We start from the raw sequence: 21,592 nt of genomic DNA, 5'->3' as shown, positions 1-21,592 counted from the left end.
TCCCCTTCCAGCAGCAGCAAGCTGGTGATGAAACAACACCTTTCACTGTCCAAGTTTAAATTAAACTACTTCATTAGCACATCTCTGCTCACCTGCTAAACTTTTTTTTTTTTTAACCTAGAGAAAAGGTTTTTGAGCAACACCTTCAAGAAGAAGCAGTACAAGAAAGAGCTCAAGACTGACTAAACTATGCTAAACCCAAATAAGACAAATAAGACATGGGCTAAGCCATGAGTGCATACTAAACCTGTGCCGCCTTGTCTTCCCCCCCCCCCCCCCCCCCCCCCCCCCCCATCCTCCAGAGGATAGAAACAAACTTGATCCAAACTTAGACACGAAACGGTGAACTGTTTTCTAAGCAGGCAGGAGATTCTTACTGAAAAGGAACCTTAAACTACCTTTCACTGCTCTTCTTTTACCAGTGAACTGGACTCTCAAAGACATATTCCATACAGAACAGGCTTAGGAAAGTTGTTAAATAACAACAAAGCAACGTGAAACAAAAGAAACAAAAGAAACCCTCTAGCTGATAGGGAAACCTTCTGCATCCATACCCAGAAGTTAAAATGCTGTAAGCACTAAATGCACATGGTCTGGCCACAACACTCTCCCTCTGAGTGTTAATATGCAGCTAAAGCATCATCAGAGCAGCACTCACAATTCTTTTCCAAGTAGCAAGTACTCCTCCACCCTCTCTGCAAAAAGTGACCTCACAATTCCACTGCCAGTAAAACAGACCCACAAACGAGAACATTTAAACTGACACATTTCACTGCACTGGAGTGGACACGGAAAGTCACAGCAGCAGTTACCACACTTCCACAGAAGAGCAGTAAATTGCAGCCAAGGGACAGTCAAACCAAAAAAAAAAAAACCAACACAAACACTCATTTGACTGCTTCCAGCAGCAGCGGATTGAGACAGCAAGAGTCCTGGAGTAGAATTTCAGATCCAAGTTAAATTTCTGTCTCTGCCACAAATTCCCTGTGGAAAAACAGGCAAGTCACCTTTTCCATACTCTGCTTGAATCCCTTCTCCTGCAAAAGGGGCACTGTTCTTGCTTGTCTGTTCAAATTATAAAGCTGCCCTAGCAGGGATTATTTTTAGCACACCAGCACAAAAACCCAGCTGAGCTGGACTCTGATCTCAGCTGGGCCTTCTCTTTGGCTCTGTAATGTAAGAAGTAAACAAAAAGCAAGGCTGAACCCACACCAGAGCCCAGCCACTGGACAGCATTTGATAGCAGATGAAGCACATTTCCCAAAAACAGCAAGCTGCTGCTGTACAGCTAGAACCAGTCAGTGACCCGGGGGATTAAAATGAATCACCAGTGCCTGTAATCATTCACTGGAGACCAGTGAGCTGCAAATGGACAAATTTCAAATCCAATTCAGATTTCCACAGCCACCATGCAGTGACAGAGGTGTTTCTCAGGAGTGCAAGTTGAAATAACTCCTCATTCAGCACTGAGATAGCAGCAAATTACTGAGAGCTACACTCAAGAACGGGAACTCTGCAGTATTCTTTGCATTATAGAATAAACAAGCTGTTGCATCAAGTCCATGCATAGTCAGTCAGGGCCTTCTGTATTCCAAAGGCACAGGAACTGTTCCCTGCCTGGATTACCACCCTCAGCATCAGTGACACACCCTCTTAAAAATCACAGCAAAATAGTACCTTCTTCTACAAGCACATTTGACCCTTAATCATTCCCTTTCTGCAGATACAAAACCCTATTTTACTGAATCCTTTGTTTCTTGCTATTTCAACTGATACAATCTCACACAACAGGACATATTTATCAGCTTATCATATTTGACCAGGTTGGTTCTCATCTGCAGTTTTCCAATACCCAGATGCTACATACTCCCTAAGCACAATTGCCACCTGTTTCATCCAGCCCTAAAATGCTCTTATTTTAATATGACTGACTCACTGCAAACTCACCATACCAGGACTACAGCCTTCTGCATCCAGCTGCCCTGCTACTAGTCCCTTTTGGGTGTGCACTCTCAATCAGACCCACTGCTCTGTGCTTATTTTCAGCTCTGCTCCACCAAAAAACACTCAGCCAGATACCTGCAGCACCCATTCATTCATTCTATCCTATTTCACTCTCACCATCCCAACAGTCATCTTCACTTCTCTGTAAGTAGAGATACACTACTCTGTTCAAGGACGTGAATCACCCTCTTTCTCTCTAATATTGAGTAGGTGCTGGATTCCTCAGGATCCACACTTCCCTTGGAAGGATGAAAACTATCTGCTCTTTGTCAAACAGAATAGAAAAACTAGACTCCTAACTTACCATGTTTGTAGAATACAGTGCTCCCTTCTACAAACCCTATGCAGCCCAGAAGCTTTATGCTAGTAGAAACATTCTCCCTGATGGAGGACAGTTTCTCTATGCTATCTCCTGTAACCCAAGCCATAGCACTGCACTAAGATGCAATGTACAAGATGTGCTTCTGCACTCAGCTGTTAACAGAATACGTACATGACTAGAGATTATTATCTGCTGAGCTGCTTCTAGGAGAATCCCTGGCCCAATCCCTACCCAGGCAGGGCAAGCTGGATCAGTATAGAGACCTGTTATTTTAACTCTTAGAGGTAACTGCTGGAACAGACCTGTGCTGCAGGTCAGTAGTACGCTTACCTCCTGGTCACAGTGCTGACAGTCTCCATCATTAACATTAGAGCTGGAAGTCTAACAAACCTGAGCAAACTTCAGCAAACATTAGTTTTCCCTCTAACTTCAAGCAAAAGCCACATACCATAGTAACCACAACAATGGTGAAGCTTGTGCCTCTCCTCCAAAGTCCATTCACAACGCTTAGATCAGAGCAACAAGGCTGTGAAAGTAAACTGCTTAGTAGATGTGATGGGGGAGTATATACTGAAAAGCCAATCCCCGTTTCAGGCATCTGTGAAATTCTGCTCTTGCCCTCCCCAGACAGCCTTTCAAACTGAGTCTCAGCAATATTTTTTAAACACTTGATGTCATATTGATGATCAACTGTCTTATCACACCAACTTGCACACTCTTTTCTTTGCTCCAAGGCTCTATTCAAGGCCATGCTACATGTCAAGTCATATTACGTTAAACTCTTACTGGTCCTTATCAGCAGAATACGCAGTCAATTTCTTATAAGTCTCAACATATGTCTAGCTGTTGGATAGGAAACTAGGGTATGCAGCAGTTTTCCAGTACTTCCATCACAACTCTACCTGAAAGCAAACGTGGTGTTATTAGTTACCGGCTGTCCCAGACTGCCACCCACTGGCCTCCAGGAACACAATCTGTGCTGAGTGGTATTTTTCCAAGTAAACGTGCTTCAGGCATTGAAGCAAACTGACGCACTCTACCGGCACAGCTAGAAGAAGGCAGCTTCCTGCAAAGCAACCGTGTCACTGACAAAGACTGCTTTATAGCTGCTTCGCTTGCAGTTATTGTGAATTTGCTGACTACAGCGTTTGTATAAAACTGTAATTACAAAATCTTCTGAATGTTTAAATCTGATGAAATCCACTTTACTTAAAATACTGCATCAAACTTCCCTAAAACCAAACTCAATGAAAAGTTTGAAAAAAGCCACAGACAGCCCAAATTCTACAGCTGGGTTCAGAAGATCCATTATATAAACAGCATTTTGCTGTCAAGCACCATAAGCAAGGCAATATTACTTTCCCCATAAAACATGCAATAGGTACAAATAGGTGCAAAAGGACATGAAGCAACCACAGTTGCTGTGAGTCACAGCCACGTTCATCACGACACAGCTAGCATACTAATTGACCCCAGGAAACCTCAGCCTGCTCTTTCCTCTGAATGAAGGAGCCAAAGTAATGGCAGAAGGTGCAGTGCACAGTTTTTAAGGAAAGTTTGCCTGCTTGAACACCCCAGGACAAGCAAGCAGAGTTTCCTCATTACAGACAATGCAACCTACCTAACAACTCTGTAAGATGTGGTTGCCAAGAGCAGCACAGTGGAGTCCAAATAAATAAGCAGTGGGCTATGGAAGAGTAAGCAATTGAACGAGCTTGTCTAGCTGAAACTGCTTCAAACAGTCTGATCAGAGCATAGCTATGTAGTCTGCTTTCAGCACAATTAGAAGTTCAAACAAAAAAACATACGCTCAAGTTTCTCTTCTACTCTACAGAAAGCTGTCTCTAGGACACGGGTAGCTGACCCGTATCCTCACACGCCAAATGACAGCTACACTGCCATGCCACATTGGAGTACCTAGATTATGGTAGTGAATACCCAGTTGACCACATAAAATGTAAAGACTTATAGCTTACACAGAAGACTGACAAGGGCTGTGCTTGCAGCACCGTTGAAGTTTCAAACAACCTCTTGATACTAACAGGTGTCGTCAAGATCAGCAAAACACAAATGAAGCGCTGCAAAGCAGTTTGAAGGAGTCCAAGCCATCCAGACCTAGGTTTAGTTTCCTTGGCATATAGCAACCAACAGTTTAAGAACACTTCTCAAGCAGCAGCATGATTTCAACTCCCCATATTTCACATCAACATCCATTTCAAGATCATTCCTACTGAGCCAAATATACATCTCCAGTGCACAGAATGAAAAGCTCCAGGTGATGAGTAATGCGATAATTCTGTACCTGGAAGCCCCATTATGCCACTTAGATCCCACACAAAGTCTTGCCATAGAGCAACAGCTTGTTTAGTCAGATATCTTTATTTGCTGTATCACCCAAGTGTACAAATACTGAATGTAGTTATACAAATTCAAAATATACTGTAGTAGAAATCCATCTGGGAAATGGAATGTTAAAGGTATTTACTTTATAAAATTTCTACACATAAGTTATTCCCACTTGCAACTTTCAAATATCAAGTCTACAACAACAGACTGCTTTGCGATCCTGGAAAATAGGAATTCTTCTCCAAAAAGATTTTCCACTAGATGAAGAATCAGTCAACAGCAAATTAATTTTTCCCCCCCAACATTTGACTCATTTTGAGTTATCAGTCAACAGGATGTAGCTACATCCAGAAAACTCATACGCAGTTCTGCTCTCATTTATACCAAGGAAGTCAATACATCACTATCAACATATTTAAGTACTAGTCAAATAACCTCAGTGACAATATTTATTTTAAGCTTATGAAATTGAGCCAATAAGTTACCCCAGCCATTGAGTGCAATTGATTTTTTTTTTTTTTTTTTTTTTAATTCCTTCACATTTTCAGAATAAGGCTCCTTAGTTCTTGAGCAAGTCAATACAGCTTTGCAGGAGAGAGACGTTATTCTGGAAAGGAAGATAATTAGTTTCAGGTGAGTCAGACTGATTGTGTAAATCAGGTTTTCAACAATGAAGGAGCTTTCAAGATCTCAGGTCCATCCCCAGATTTTGTAGCTTGTGACAGTCAATTAAGAGACTGTACTGCAGAAACAAGTATTCAAGCACTGTCAGAAGCAGTCAGTGGTCTGCTCCTCTCTGTAAACCTGCAACTGTGACCTTGTCTGTGGGAAGGAGGAAAAGGACAGGAGACTAGAATTTATTTTTTTTTTTTTTTAAAGTGGGCCGAACAGAGCCTTTCTTATATCTAATTTAAACACAGCACTGAAGTAGCTACCCATAATGAAGTCCAAGGAATGGAAAATTAGACTCTTTAGATTTCCCAAAAGAGGCTAGAGTTACTTCTTCAGGCTTTCCACTTTGTTCTCTAAATTAGCAGACCCTACAATTAGTATATGCATTCCTACATTAAGATTACAACACACAAAATGGCCTCTCCATCTTCCATCAAGTTTCCTCAGCACAGAGCCTCCCTTCACAAAGCCAAAAAGAGTCGACAGCTGGATCACAAGCTGCAGAACGTGCCCACAGCTCTCAGTAACGCATCCACAGCTGCCCACTATCAGGCATATTCAGGAGGGGTCAAATCCCATAGATGAAGTGGCTTCACAGGAAGTTTAAATGAAAGGGCAGCCTGCTACATGCTAAACTGAAAATTCTTACTCACAGGGCAACAGGCCAGTGCCCTAGGAATGACAGGCTGAAAGCCTTTGTCCCATAAGACAGTCTGAGACTGCCAGCACTTGTTCACTGTATATTCAAATACTTACAGACTTTCAATTCCTTTTCCTCCTCTTCTCTAGATCTCAGAGAACCTGACTGTTCTATTTTACAATTACTTAAATGGAAACCCAGCAAGTTGTAGGTTGCACATTATTTACTTATCTCAAGCTACCTCTGTTAAATTCTAAAGAACACACCTTTGCATGTTTTATTTCCAGTTCTGCCATTTCAATTAGGTTTTTGCGGAAGGCTGTTATTCTCTTCTGTTTGAAGCTTATCAATTCTGTAGGAAGAAAGCATAAGCACAGATGAGAGATGTACAAAGTAATGACTGAAGTTTCAGTAATGCCCTTTGTGTTTCATACTGTGCAACTCTAGTTCAGAGTTTGACCACAAAAAGATTTAAGAGCTAAGTCTCACTGTTTCTAGCCAGAATATGCACTGAATCACATAGTAGTGTTATCTTAGTAGACAAGTTGCCTATCTGCTCTGAAACAGAAGGGCTTTGTAGGAAAACAACATGAATAAAATAGTGAGCCACATAAGCTCTGGGAGAGGCTGGAGCATTTGGAAACCAGGAATAGGAAGGAAGTTGTGTGCAACCTGAAGGTATGTTTCTCTTTAATACTGGCCAAAAGCATACAACTAAGAAGCAGCATTTGAGATTTGGTATCAGGCACTCAGCAGCAAGAGGACAGAGAAAAAGCCTGATTCCACAGTTGTTTGGTGTGGAAGCTAAGAACAAGAGCTCAGTCTAGAAAGCAAATGAGGGCTTATATTTAAGGTTGGTCTAGTGCAGACATGGCTCAGCTTCAGACAATCATTCTTCTGAAGATACAGTTGCATAAATTTTTACATACATTTACACAGTCCCTAAGAATTTCAGACTACCTGCTACAGGAGAGTGTTCAGAAGACTACAGCTGTCCAAGGTAACATTGAAACCACAACTGCATTAAAATCTCCCTTGAAGATAAGTACAGCAAAGTCTTTTTCACCTTGTTTTGCAGATTCTGAAATCTTTTCAAACTTCTGGTAACAATCCTGTTGATGTGCCTCAGCCAGATTGACATCCTTGCTCTTTAGCCTGGCTTTGTCTAAAGCTTTGTTTGAATTTTCATAACCAACAAGAGCCCTTGCACGTCTGTACAGAAGATCCTGAAAGCAGACAGGAATAACATGTAAAAATCTTAAGAGGACTGCAGTCAAATTGAGATACAAACTACTTTAGCAGGAGGTTTCACTTCTGCCAGCACTAGATTATGCTTTTTCTAACAAACTGTTCTAACACTCTTTACTCTTAGCAAAGTAGCAGAAGTGTTTCACCTGTACAGTATCACATGCTCAAGACAGTGATTTATGTCTTAATCAAGGAAGTTTGAGGGCTATTTTAGTTATAATTACTCCCTTTAAAACAGTTTCATCCTTCTGTAAGGTGGGCCTCCCCACCAAGTAGTAATAACACTACCTGTTGGAAGTCCAGACTCCAGTAGTTGTCACACGTTTAACACATAACTATGTGAAAGGGCTCCAGTACTTAGGATTTACTTAAGGATTTTTTAATTTGTCATCAGCATTTTTAATGGGTTATAAACACTGGAAGTATCAGAGTACTGCGAACTGAAACTCAATTGACTCTAACTCACAAGATTCCATTGAGTTGTGGCCAAAGAAGGCCAACAGTATCCTGAGGTACATTAAAAAAAGAACATGGCCAGCAAATAGAAGGAGGTTCTCTTCCCACACTACTCTATCCTAGGTGAGGACACACTGGAGTACTGTCTCCAATTCTGGGCTCCCCAGTTCAAGAAAGCCAGAGATCTCCTAGGAGTCTAGTGGACAGAGACAAAGACAATTAAGGGCCTGGAGCATCTCCCATAGAGCTTCTTTACTGTCAGAGTGACAAAGAACTGAAACCAGCTGCCTAGAGAGGTTGTCAAGTCTTCTTCTCTGGAGATATTCAAGACTTGTCTGGACACTAACCTGTGCAGCACGCTAAAACAGGTCCCAACTTACATAGGTTGGACTCTATCTCTAGATGTCCCTTCCAACTCCTACAATTCTGTGATTCTGAGTTGTTTTTTTTTTTTTTTTTTTTTTTTTTTACCTCTACATGCCAAAGAAACTGGCCAGATGTCTTAACTGTTTCAGAAGTGGACTAGACAGTAGTGCCATACATAGTTTCTATATTCTGCTGTCATTCAAAAGTGCCGGGTTTCTTAAGTGAGACAAGGGTCCACCTTCCTATCTTCTCAAAGCACAGAGATAACTGAGTCACAATTCCACAAAAACAAGCTTCACAAAGACGACAGTTCTCACCTTAGCAGCATCTATATTGAGCATGTAGTACCTCAACAGTTCAGAGAGCTTTAAGTCTTCATCAGATGAAACTCTACTCTCCACCTTCTGCAGAAGAGATTATAGAATCTGCATGTAACAGGACATTGTCATCCAGACTTACAGATTTGTGTTATTTTTACTTTTCCTAAAGCTTCTCTTACCCTGAGTTTCTCAAAGAGTTCAGCAACTTTCAGCAAGTACCTCGGGGAGGAAAAAGCATAAGCATTAGATATAGATGCAGACAAGAGATTCAAAAGATGGTCTAGGTAGAAACATGGACAAAAGATTTAATGCAAGAGGTGCTGGATTCCTTTTTAACAGAGTTGAGCAACTAGGCACCATTTAAAATAATAAACAAGTAGCATTAACAATCCTGTGAAGAATTTCCCACTGCTACTCTCCAAGAGTGACAGACTATTTTGTTGGTGTTGTTTTTTGTTGGTTTTTTTTCCAGCTGTAAACTGCATTAGCAAAGCTCAGTACATTGTTATCAAGATAATTTATCTTAGAATGACCAGGCTTCCACAGTGGAAAAAAAAAACTATTTTGGAACTTCAGAGGTTCTAGTGTAGGCTGTAAATGTATTTAATACATCAGAACACAAGGGTGTAACTCTTCCTATATTCTCTGAGTTTGTGATATGAATAAAATTCAGGGCTTCTATACTGAAGAAGATTTGAGCAGTACAGTTCAGCTCTGCCACACAAGTGGCATGAGATCAGTTAGGTAAGTAACCAATGCAGCTGATATTCTTTCCTCTGATGCACCAGGTGAAAGAAAGTTTCAATGCCATTTGTGTACAATTCAAGAAACTCAAACTAGCTATGATTCAACCCCCTGAATTTCTGAAAACTCAGAATGTTCTGAGCAACTAGCATTGCTTACTTTTTGATAACTGTAGGTTCTTCTAATGCCAGGCTGTTCAAGCAAGCTGAAGTATAAATATAGTCATCTGCAATATCTGCAAGAACAAGAGAAGGTTTTCAGGCTACAGAAATCACTAAATCCAGTGAGACTGCAGGTCTTTAGAAAGGTCTTTGAAAAGATTCACTTTTACGAGATCTTGTCATCTTATCTGCTTTTGCACATGCATCCTTGATTCTGTTGTGGTAGTTTACAAGAAAAGTCTTCTCTTGCTCAAAAAAGTCATCTACTTCCTGAAAGAGAGTATAACCTGTTAAGTTACTTTACCACAGAGCACAGGCATTTTTCTATTTAAGGAAGGGTCTAAACAAACACCATTAGCTACCTGAGTTTTATGCCTGTCAATCTCTATTGAAAAGTAGAGTTCAAGAAAAGACCCTGAGAATTTCTAAATATTTGATTTTTTTTTTTGTTACACATTGAAGCAAAGATGGATTTGACACACAACTACTCAGTGCTGCAGGCTGAAGTAACCAGAGAGCCCTCAAAGCTAACAGCTGTTACAATTTCCCAGACCTTTAACAGCACAGTAGTTGAATATTAAGCAGTTTACAAGCTTATTTAAAATCCATACAAAACATATCTATTGTAACACCATCTTCATGACATGGTGTTTAGGATAGCAAGTCTATTAGAAAGAGGCAACAAGATAGAAAAGCTGAAGTTGAACCACTTACAGGAGCCTGATATTTTATTTTCACCAGTAGGAGCAGAAACCATAACTTGTTTTATTCAGACCTCTGAAGTAGACAAAAGCATGTTTGCTGAAGGGAAGATTCCCTCTTTCCCAGCAGGATCAGGTGTTAGGGCAACTCTTGCACATCAGATTCTTGAAATACACTCAAGTTTTCAGCAGTCTATACCCTCAGTGTCTTTTTTTATTTATTTAAAATCAAAAGGCACATCTTGGGACAGCAGTAAGGTTTGCAGTAGTAAATCTAAGCCTCACATACACTAAGCCTAAAGCACACAAGTAATGTCCCTTAAGAAATAAGAAGCCATAAAGAATAAAGCAAATAGGAGGCAAACCAACTACCTTACCTTGACTCCAGACAAGAGGATTTCATCTGCACTCTTTACCACACTTTTTAGAAGGAAACCAAGCATCTCTTTCGTGTTTTTCCTCCGAACACTCAGCTAGAAGAGAGGCCAAGACAGCTTCAAATTAATCCAGGATGGATGCAGGGAAAAGATGACTACTTTAATGTTAACAGAATATTAACATCACTTATGTTTAACGTATGACAGAGCAGCCTGCTCTACAAGCTCTCCTTAACACCCCTGTAAGTTCTATAAGAGTACAAATAGCTTTACTAGCAGTTCAACTACTCCACAACAGATTTTTCTCATTCCCAGGAACAGCTCAGCTTCTGCATAGGTAACATCAATCAGCATCCACCACTCATGAGGTACAAAACAGACACAGTACCAACTTCAGCACACCGATATTCTTCATTTTAAAGGATCATGAAAGAGACAGCAGAAACACACCTGCACAATATTTGCTCCTAAGATCCAAGGACACATCAAGTTGGCTTCCTAACTTGATTACAGTTAAGAAATGCAGCAAAGTGACCTAAAGACAGGCCTTTATCTTTCAACCACTACTACTACTGTGACACTGTGGGTAGATTTATATAACATTCTAACCTAACCACACAGAAGAGTGGCAGCACTTCTAACACCTTGCCTCACATGCAAAGTAGAAGGTGTCTTACATCCTGGTCATACTCCAAGAAAACACAAAAATTGTGATCTTTGCTGAGCACAGGGTGAGAAGAAATCCGCTGAAGGAAGATTTCATGTGATGACACAGTCTTCTTGAAGACAGCGAGGTATTCACTGAAAGAAAAAAAAAAGCCTGAGATCCATCTGCAACTCCACTGCACAAAGAATTGCTTCAAGTTTTCCAGTAAAAGTATTCAGTGTGCCTCTGAAATAGCCAGCTAGCAATTAAGAAGCTACTTTCAGTCTGTAACCAGGAAATTTTCCAGGTTTGAGAGAAGCTTAATGTACTCCCAAATTCCAGGATTTTACAGAATATCAGGGAGCAGCACCTTCAACATCAGTTACCATTAAATATATTGCTCTCCCAGAAGGCATCTTTACATTCAGCCCTTAGCAGCATTCTGATAGATACATTCATCCTACTTACGCTTCTAGCTCTTGCTTCATTTTGGCAAACTCTTCTTTGGTCATAGATACTTCTCCTTCCCCTAGTTTCTGCATCTTCTCTCTGGGACCATCAAAGTCAGGCTTGGAAGGGGCTGGAGGTATCTAGCAAAGAAATAATTGGTTAGGGATAAACAGTAACAATCCTAAGCTTTACAAAGTTACTTCTAGCAATCTGTAGGAGACAGTCTTTTTGCAGGGTCGTGTCAAGCCAGCAAGGCTCTGCAACCAGGAAGTTCAGATGCTTAAATCTCTCATCTTCCCTCCAGCTCTGTGCACTTAGAAGCCAAACAAGAGAAAAATACCTCTACTACACACTACATAGCCAGCTGCCTGCTGTGGCAGTTGAATAACCTTAAGACAAGAGAGACGACTTAATGGATCCACCTTCGGGCAGATACTAGTCCCACTGTGGTGTCAGGGACTGACGCCTGTGGCTGTTTTGCTGCTCCCAGCCAACCTATAGGGAAAGTTAACGCTAGAGCTATACCACTTGAGCGAGTAAGAAGAAAGCATAAGGAATACCCATGTCATGAAATACTAACAGCAGTAGTAAAAAAGCAGACTTTGTGTCTTTACTAATTTCCACATTAAATTACCACAGAATTCTGTTTAGAATCACGTTTTCAGGAACTACTTACAATGAGTCCTGCATACTCCTCAGTTTCACTGAGTGTGTCATGCAGCCACACAAAATCTTCATGCTGCCTTGTAACTGAAAACTCAGGACTTTGAAAAGCTGGCAGCGTAGTCTGGAAGAGAAGATAAGGAAGCCTCACTGTTTTGTAAATGAGTGCTTTTAGAAACAGTTCTATTTTCAAAGGAAGCTATTTTGCCTAGTAAGAGCCTTGCCTACTCCTTTTCAGCTGAGCTGGCACTCAAATGAGAGCCTTACTAAGAACATTATTTGAAGAAAAGGCACTGCTGTAGAACAGCATTCATACAGTTTATTTAGTGGCACTTAACAGTAGCTGCCTTCCCCCCAGCCTTCCCAGTCTCAAGCTACTTTATTTATTTATTTATTTAAAAGTAAATCCAACCTAGTGTATCAGTTACCTTGTCTTAAAGGGAGCGTTCAAGTCTTAAATGTAAAAGTTTCTGCCTTTATACCCTCAGGCCACCTTTAAGTGGAAAAGCTCCATTTAATTACATTTTCCTCACTGCCAAACCCACTTTTGCAGGTATGCTCATTACAGATACATAGATTACTTCCATCATATCTACAAAGAGCACTTTCTAGCCCCCTTACCTTACCTTAGTATGTACCGTGAACTTCACTTTGTCCTTTTCACTCAGAGCATCAGGTATATCAATTTGAAGAGAAGGATCAACATTCAGGTCTACAGATACAGACCTCAGCTGCAACGGAATTGACAAGATCACAAAACAAGCTCTGGTCAAGCATCGAGTAGGCTTAGTGAAGCTAAAGCAGTCAGTGGCATTGTCAACAAGAACCACACTGCAGCAGACTGCTGCCTCAAGGAGCAGCACACACAGGGGTCTAACAGCCCCAACACAACCCTCTCTTCCAAGCGCATAAAATAAGAGTGTTACTTAAGAGCCCACAGACCCAACTGTCTAGGAACAACTCAGGGTATTAGTGAAGTATTCCTAGAAAGAAGCATCTTCCCTCCAGTACTTCTTCAGCTTTATTTACTTAAGCACATCCAGCCAAAGACTATTAAATCATTTTGAAGGGAGTAACAGCACTAATAGTTCTCCTCAATTTCTAACTCCACAATATATGGAAGAACAGCTCTTAAGAGCCTAGTCATGTGACCTGTTTCCTTATCTTTACATCAGACAACTGCTTTGGCACAAGAATTAAGTGATTTTTATCCACCATAAAGGGCAACCCATAAACAAAAACTAGGCTCTTCCTCTTCTGGCTCAGATTGGTCACTGCTGCCACTCTGATCTCCCAAGACTACTGCACACAAAGTTAGGTTCCACAGTGGCACTTCTACTAACTGTTCTAACAGCTGTGAAGGTTTCTTTGCCCCCAGGGAAAAATGGAGCAGATGCCTAAAACCTCCTTAGACTCCTACAAATCTAAGATCCAAGTGTCTGCCAGAAACAAGACGAGAACCCAAGAATACTGGAGTACTAACCCTGCATCAGTATAATCCTATTTTCAAAGTACCTGGCATCAAGTTAATAGCTGCTGGAATGCACACGTGCTATTTAAAGAAAGCCCCTATGAGATAGAATGAGAACTAGTTTCAGAGATACCTGAACTTTGCTTAATGAAAGCTATTTATACTTGTAACTACAAGCCTCTACCTCTCCTGAATTCAAGTCTTACCTTACCTAGACAGAGCCTTTGCCTGGCAACATTTTAGTGCTATTTGCTTCTATTGGAACACCTATGAAGAGGTTTCTGAACATGCTATGTGGATGTGCTCCAAATAAACCGTTAACCAGAGATCACAGAGCATATCAGGTTCAAAAACCAGACACACCAGACCCTCACACTGATTCAGACAGGAGCTTTAAGCAGATCCAGTGCCTTCCTTAGCAGGAGACACTTCTTTCCAACAGCTTAAGTCAAGGTATCTGGGATACCAGGGCAGTGGCCAGGTTATGCTGAACCTTACTGCTTTACAACACAAGCTTTACTCATTTTCTCCCTCTTGTTTATGAATTGAGCATCCTTCAATGATTAGTACTACACTGCTTGTACCTAAATGTTCAGGGCAAACAGCCACAGACAGCTACATGACCTCAGAAGGAAGCAAAGGATTTTAGGCATATGTAGCATAGATAACTGATGATTATCGATACATGCATCCAATTCCTACATCAAGTAGATCCAGTGATCTAGATATCAAGAAATACAAGCTATTGCTATTAAGAACAAGTTGCTGCCAATTCCAGACATCTATTCTAGAAGCCAGCAATAGCCCCAGCCTACATTACGGTGGTTCTTGCATTACAAGTCTTGTCTCGTAAGAGGCTCTTCCCCCAGCACTGCAGTCTAACAAATCATTCTTATTTCCTGCGTAAGGGAGAAACTGCTGATCAAGGTCACAACACAGGAAGTTTGCTGAAGAGCAACTGTCAGAGCCAGGCCAAATCCCAAAGCCATCCTTTAGAGATTATTTTGAATACATTACCAGAAAAAAAGCTCAAGAGCTGGGCTGAGGCGGTACCACTTCACCACCCTACAGCATATTGGCTAACAGAAGCCAGGAGCCTGCACATACCACCTGCTAACCACAAGATCCAGCAGCAAACCCACAAGTAAATAGCACTAGACAGCATCTGAGCAAGGCCATCATACAACACATTGCTCGAATCCTGCTTTAAGCTTCTGTGTAAAGCTGCATAAGAACTGATGAGGGGTTGTCCCTTCTAAGGTGAAAGCTTTATTTGCAGGAGCTTTGGAAACCTCTCCCCCCCCCTCATCTGGCCATCTGTGAACTGAAATTCTGGCAGACAGCAAGCTTCCCCACTAGCCTGCAGAGGACACAGCTGCCAGGGTGGCACGCAGCTGCCTCTAGCCAGGCTGCTGCTGGCTAGATTCCAGCTATCACTAATAGTTACTGTTAGCAAATACACTCAGGTCCCCACACCTAAGAGAGGGATACCCCAAAAAATGTGCTTCCAGAGTGTATCCTGTAAGGGCAGCCCTAGCAGCCCAGACACCGCTTAGGTCTGAATGTATGATACTCCTGGCACCATGGGGACCCAGCCACAGAGTGAGGCTGCTAATCACACTCTCCTACATGCACACAGCTCTCCCTAGGAAGGCACAGATGAAGCATCACAACACAGAGGTGTGGTTCAAACATCTCCAACAGCAGCCACACCACTCCACTCAAGTACTAGAGGCAGGCTAGGTAGAAGGCCACCATTCGAGGAATAGTTTCACAAGGAGCAGAGCTTGAAGTTTGTTGCCATCTGAATGAAAGGCAACTTTCAGAATTTCCCAGCTGCTTTCATGCCAGATAACACCAGCAGCCAAAGCAGTGAGATGCAGCCCCTCTTACTGTGTTTTGCATCCTGCTTACTTATCTCCACTGTCCAAACAGGATCAGCAGAACTAACAATACAAACCGCTGAGTCTGTGAAAAGCATGATAAGCTAAAGGAAACTGCCTCCTCTCAGCTAAACTACAGGAAAGGTTACACAAACCAGCCAGTCCTCAACTTGGGAGATTTCTTAAGCGTCACAGAGGAAGTAACCTGTGATTAGATGCCATCCTCAGCTCTCCATCCTAGTAGTTGCCTGCTCAGGAGGTAGAGATAAATGTATGAATGTAAGATGGTACTGCTTTGTCAGATTAAAACAATTTGGCAAGAACATGCAACCTACAACTTCATAACTCCCCAGTAATGCTACTTAAGCAGAGCTTAGTGCTCTAGCAGGGCCTCATTTACAAAGAACAGCTAGGAGTCAGCAGCAGCACAACTCAGAGCAGTACGTAAAGACAAACAGCCCACAACAGGAGGGTCCAAAAACCAGAACAATAATCAAGAACTGCTGAAGAAGTCTTGCACTTTCTCCTGCCCTAAACATCTACAGTAAACACATGACTATCTAGCCTATGCATAAAGATCACTGCAGGCTGAAACATTTCATTGTTGTAGAGTAGCACAGGATTATCAACTCTATCCCAAGCCTTAGCATGAGTTCTTTCAGGAATATGAAACTGAGGATCAGAAAGCCACCGGTCTATTCTAGCCCTATGAAGGTCACTGTGGCTTCTAACTCCAGGCCAGAGACCTTTCAGATTACACAATCATGGCAGAAAGGCTCACACTACAAAGAGAGCATTCACACAGCCCAGCTTTGTGCAGAGCACTGATCCCCCATAGCATTTTTCCACTGAATTGGAACCAAGGAGCTCTTCCCTCCCCCCCACCTCCTCCTCTGCCCACCCAAACTTATGAGCTCTACAAGGCACTAACCCAGTGAGCAGCCAGAGCAGATGTTCTACACTAATGCCTGGTCTTGACACAATCACCTGCCCTGGCAGCACCAGCAGTTCATCTTTCAGGATGTTTGCTATCACTCCTCTTTCACCCATCCCATAAGCAGCAATGAGAAAAAAACGTGCTTACAGTCACAAGCAGGCTGTGCAGAGCCTTTTTTCATCTCCAGGCCCCAAGGCTTATTCCTTTACCATATCAGGCACCCAGCCCAAGATCTCCCTGGGAAACTACCCTAGTTGACCCCCCCAGACTGCCATGCCTAACAACTCTTCTCCATCAGGACGCATTTCGCAGCTAGAACATCACTGCTTCCTCCCTACAATGAGCAGAACTAAGATTCCCCATCTCAGCAACCAGAATCTAGTCTGTTCTTCCTCACATCCTCAGTGCTGGGGGATAAGACCAGAGCTCAGCAGCTGGTGAAAGCATGCCTCCCTTACAGCACAGAGGTGCTAAGGATGGTAGCTCCTTTAGCAGCACAGCAGGGAAGCAGCTGAATTGGGTTGGAAACTTGAACACTCCAACTAGCAGGGCACAGCATCCCTACTGCCACCTTTTATTTCCCTTCTGCAGGATGATTTTAGAAGTTTATGGTTTGCAGCAACTTTTACAGTACTGATGCCTTCAGCATCTCATGCCTCTTTACCAACTTATAGTGGGACCCTCAGGACTTCAGGTGGATTCAAGAAAATCTGATCCCTGTTCAGTAGAGATATCAATCACCATAGCTCCTACTTAGCCTGACTTGGCAATTAGAGCACGACACCACACAGAGCTCTCCAGAAAAACAGATAATCATCACATTGATTGCTTCAAGCTTCAGAACACATATTATGGTACTAATGAGAACACTGTGATAAATCACTCAATCTCGACACTAAAGAGAAAAGATAGCAAGGAGAATATCACTGACCAATACAGGCAGAATTTTACAGCAGTTTTTCTACTGCTTAAAGGAGAAAGTTGGACCACCTAAGTACAATCCAGCGCTGATCATCACCTACTCAGGCTTCAACTTGGCAAGTTTCTGACCAGGCCTCACTCAGCACAAGCACATCTTCATACTCGCAAGCTCCCAGTGGAGCTCCTCAGCCACAGAAGCTGCCTGGTTCTGGCAAGTGTCCCAAGCTTTAGAGTCACATTCTTTGCAATTTAGCATCAGTTTTCCTGAAGTGACTCAGTCACTTCTCCATTCTAACAAAAGAATCTGCTAGCGCAAGCAACCGCATACAACATTTGATTGGTAGTGAAATAAGTATCCATATTCATTCTTAATGTCAGATTAATCCACGGGTTTGCAACATAACTTGGCTTCCAGAAGGAACAAGTAACACTTCAGTGAGAGCTTACACTTCAGAGAACCTTCTACCAATTATCAGCTGCAGCCAGCTCCCCTCTTGCTGATTGCCTCCTTGTTGTCAGTCAACCTGCAGCCACAAATAGGACAGAAGTAATTACATCTGCCACTACCCAGCAGCCACTCCCCCCCCCCAACCCAAAACAGAGTAGTTTAGTTAAACCAGTTTAAGTGCTCTTCAAGGCCACTAGAATATTATGACATTTTCTGGCAGTTTCTATAGAGCTTTCAGTTACAGAATGTCTCGTTTCAACACCCAGGAGTTAACCAGCAGCCCTTCAAGTGGCCAGCACACATTCAGTATTACTTCCTAGAATCGCATTTCAGTCATATTCAGCACAAGTAGCTTAAGATTCCCCTTAATCAAGATACTAAAAATATGTCTGAAAGTACACTGCATCCACATAGCAGAGCCAACACAGTAGATGAGAAGCTTTGATTTCACAGCCTTTGGGACAGAACTGCTATTATTTCTCTGGCATTTAGTTGAAATAGTCCTGAAGTTGTCCAAGTTACACATAACCAGGAAAACTGAAGCAGGCTTCTTGTATGCAGTCTTTACCTTGCTACTTACACTACAGAAAACTCTCCCAAATCTGTGATTTTTGTACCACACAACTCCAGTGGCGGAATTATTTCATTATTCCCTCTTAATCTTTGTTTTGAGCAAAGTAGCAGCTTAGTTTATTCCCAGTGAGATGCTATTCCTCACTGAGTGCAGAGCTTTCCAATCAGGCAGAAAGGCAGGACAAGGGAAATGGTTTTAAGTTGAAGGAGGGAAGATTTAGGTTGGATTTCAGGGGAAAGTTCTTTACTGTGAGAGTGGTGAGGTGCTGGAACAGGCTGCCTGGAGAGGTTGAGGATGCCCCGTCCCTGGAGGTGTTCAAGGACAGGTTGGATGGGGCTCTGGGCAGCCTGGTCTAGGATTAGATATGGGGACTGGTGACCCTGCCAGCAGCAGGAGGATTGGAGCTTGATGATCCTTGAGGTCCCTTCCAATCCAAGCCATTCTGCAATCCTGTGAAAGCAGGCTCTATGGCTACAGCACCTGTTGCCACTGGCTGCGCAATAAGCTCCCTGATCATTCTGCTCTCCTGTAAAAGGGATCCCAGACTTGCTCTTCTCTCAAGTGGTCAAACAGCTCTCTACAGAGGAAAGGAGCTGTAGGAAGGATACTGCCACCATTCAGGGTTCCCATATTTCAAGCCAAAGCCTCTAACTCACTTTGCTCCAAGTAGCAGCACATAGGAACTCCCTGTGCTCCAGGAATCAAGCACCATCTTCGGCAACACAGGCCAAATCTACCCTGCCATAGCAATTTGCCTGCAGAGCACAGCCTGAGGCAAAGTACTTCCAAGTCTATATTTCATCTATAACATGAAGTACACCCAGCTAAGATGGAAATTGTGCAACAGAAGAAAGCCCCTAATCTATACTCAGCATTTCCAAGAATGTTTTGCCAACCTCCCACAGTGAAGCCAGAAACAGTAAAAGGGACTCTGCAACACATGCAATCTTCATCTCCCGTGGATCTGAGATTCTGTCAGCAGTCCAAACCACTAGGCCAGCTTTATAGACTCCTACAGACTGGACAGCACACTATTCCTATTCAGTAACTTTCACCTTGCTAGTAGTTCATCTCCCTATAAAGTGTTTTCTTGCAGAGCAAAAGACCTAGTAGGCAACTCCTTTCCAGAGCATCTAGTAGAAGTTGGCTAGAACAGAGAACTGCCGTTCAGAAGTGCTAACAGCAGGTTCCCAGCAAAAGCCTAGAAACATAATATTTCATCTTTCACTGACCATTGTGAAGAAGAGCAGCCACAACACTCACTCTCACTATTTTGATCTATAACGGTATTTTGAACACTTAAGTCTGCAGTTGAATAATCAAGCATTTAAACAAATCCAGTACATTCACACAAGCTTTGCTTGGCAGTCCCACTGCTTGCTTCACTTTCTGAAGTGCCTTTTCCTCTCCAGGACACTATCTTTCCCACTGCACTTCCAATCCCCCTTATCCTACCGTCCCTCCCTTCCTCTTCCTATATATCTTGCCACTTCTGCTTTACCTACTCAGGGTCAGTTTTTAGTTTATACACACCAACAATTCTTACTCAAGGTTAGCACACAATGATGTTTCCTTCACAGCCAGAAACTTAATCTACTGCCCACATACCTAAACAGGAACAGACAAGATAGCTATGTTTCTATCTTCACTGCAACTGCTGGAATCCCAAGACAGCCTTACTACCTGAATAGCTAGTTAATCTTTGGTCATTTACTGCTGGAGTTTAAAGCTACTTGAACCCTTAGTGGGAACATTTTCCCCTCCCTTCAGTGCTCCTTCCCATTATGTTAGAAAGGCAGATTAATACACAGTTACTCATTGCTGCAAGACAGCTGATGTTTTACCTTCTCACTTGCAGGTTCTGCAGCCTACAAAGGCTTTCACTCACTACTCTCAAGTGACAGATACTTTATCTAATGCTTGTCATTTAATGCATAGCAGAAAGAAGTAGCAGCTGATTCACAATTCAAAGTGAAGAACTAGAAGGCAAGACACTTAAGATTCTGTCAGTTCAATAGGTCAAGTTTGTTTTAAAAGTTTCATGTTCTGTGGAAGCAGATGGAAGGAAAGAGGTTATTTAACAAGATTGTTCAAGGCAGATGTATTTTTTACATCTGGAAGAGACCAATCAATCCAGTTCCAACCCTCAGACATGGGCAGGGCTGCCTCCCACCAGCTCAGGCTGCCCAGGACCCATCCAACCTGGCCTTGAGCATCTCCAGGGATGGGGCACCACAGCCTCTATGGGCAGCTGCACTAGAACCTCACTATCTTTAAGTAAAAAGATCCTCTTTCCTCTTTATATCTAAGTCTCCCCTCTTTTAGAGGGGGCATTTCTAGCCTTTCAAGTCTTTCAAGGCACCTCCCAGAAGGTTGGAGAGGACACTGAGAAGACAACCCTCAAGCAGCACAAACAGCCTGAAGCACAATTCATCTTCCAGAGTTCAGCGTAGGCATGATGCAAACTATATTCAGATCCAGATTACAGAGGCTGGCCAGGCAGCTGACCCCTGCTGGAAGGCTGCCTTCCCTTCCACCCGGGGTGTTGCTAGCAGCTATTAAGGCATACAGACTAAACCAGGCAGACCACTTGGTAAAAGAGGCATCTTTAAGCACTGCCTGCACGCACTCCCATTAAACACCTCACGAAGTTCCCGTCTCAGCCTTTAAGCTGCACTTCCTCTGAAACAGCAACCGAACGCAGCAAACCATCCCACACATATTCAGCGCCGAGACCTGAGCACTCGGTCAAGGCTTCGACGACCCAAGGCAGCACCTCACGGAACGCAAAACTAAGTCGGTGCCCGACACAACAGCTGGAGCGGGAGGGAGGGAGGCAGGCACAGCCCAGTGACAGCTGACAGCCCCTCAGCGCAGGCCACCGCCTGGGACCGCACCTCACAACGCTGGCAGCCCAGCGGAGCAGGCCAAGCGCACTGCGGCCCAGCTCCTGGCACGGCCCGGCGCTGCCCCCTCACCTTGCTTTGCACGCCGTCCCGAAGCAGAGCCATATCTCGGTACTACCAGCCGCCCGCCTGCCGCCTCACGGCCGCCGCCGCCCCTCATATAGCGCGGGGCGGGGCCGCTGCGCCCGGCCCCTCGGCGCGGCGGCCATCTTAGGTGAGGGCAGCGTGCTGTTTGCCTTCATCTAAGATGGCGGCGTAGTGCTTAACTTTTTTTTTTTTTTTTTTTTTTCACGATTTGGGGAGCTTTACAAAAGCAACAAAAACCCAACAGAGAGG

At 43.0% G+C, this 21,592-nt stretch overlaps 1 protein-coding gene across 1 annotated transcript; it reads right to left on the bottom strand.

Moving 5' to 3' along the window:
• Positions 1 to 5,231: 5,231 nt before the first annotated feature.
• On the bottom strand, positions 5,232 to 21,361 carry SNX5 (sorting nexin 5; the record flags this gene model as incomplete). The annotated part of the gene is made up of 13 exons (XM_079550468.1): positions 5,232 to 5,279; positions 6,251 to 6,336; positions 7,051 to 7,210; positions 8,372 to 8,458; positions 8,554 to 8,593; positions 9,278 to 9,353; positions 9,444 to 9,549; positions 10,358 to 10,453; positions 11,035 to 11,158; positions 11,472 to 11,593; positions 12,130 to 12,240; positions 12,743 to 12,847; positions 21,329 to 21,361. 13 exons carry the CDS (start codon positions 21,359 to 21,361, stop codon positions 5,232 to 5,234), a joined length of 1,194 nt encoding a protein of 397 aa, XP_079406594.1.
• Between the last annotated feature and the right edge of the window lie 231 nt (positions 21,362 to 21,592).

The sequence above is a fragment of the Tetrao urogallus genome (assembly GCF_951394365.1).
Source record: "Tetrao urogallus genome assembly, chromosome: 2".
In the NCBI taxonomy this organism is placed as follows: Eukaryota; Metazoa; Chordata; class Aves; order Galliformes; family Phasianidae; genus Tetrao; species Tetrao urogallus.
The sequence above is the reverse complement of the archived record's forward strand: the minus strand, read 5'-3'. Positions and strand labels throughout refer to the sequence as shown.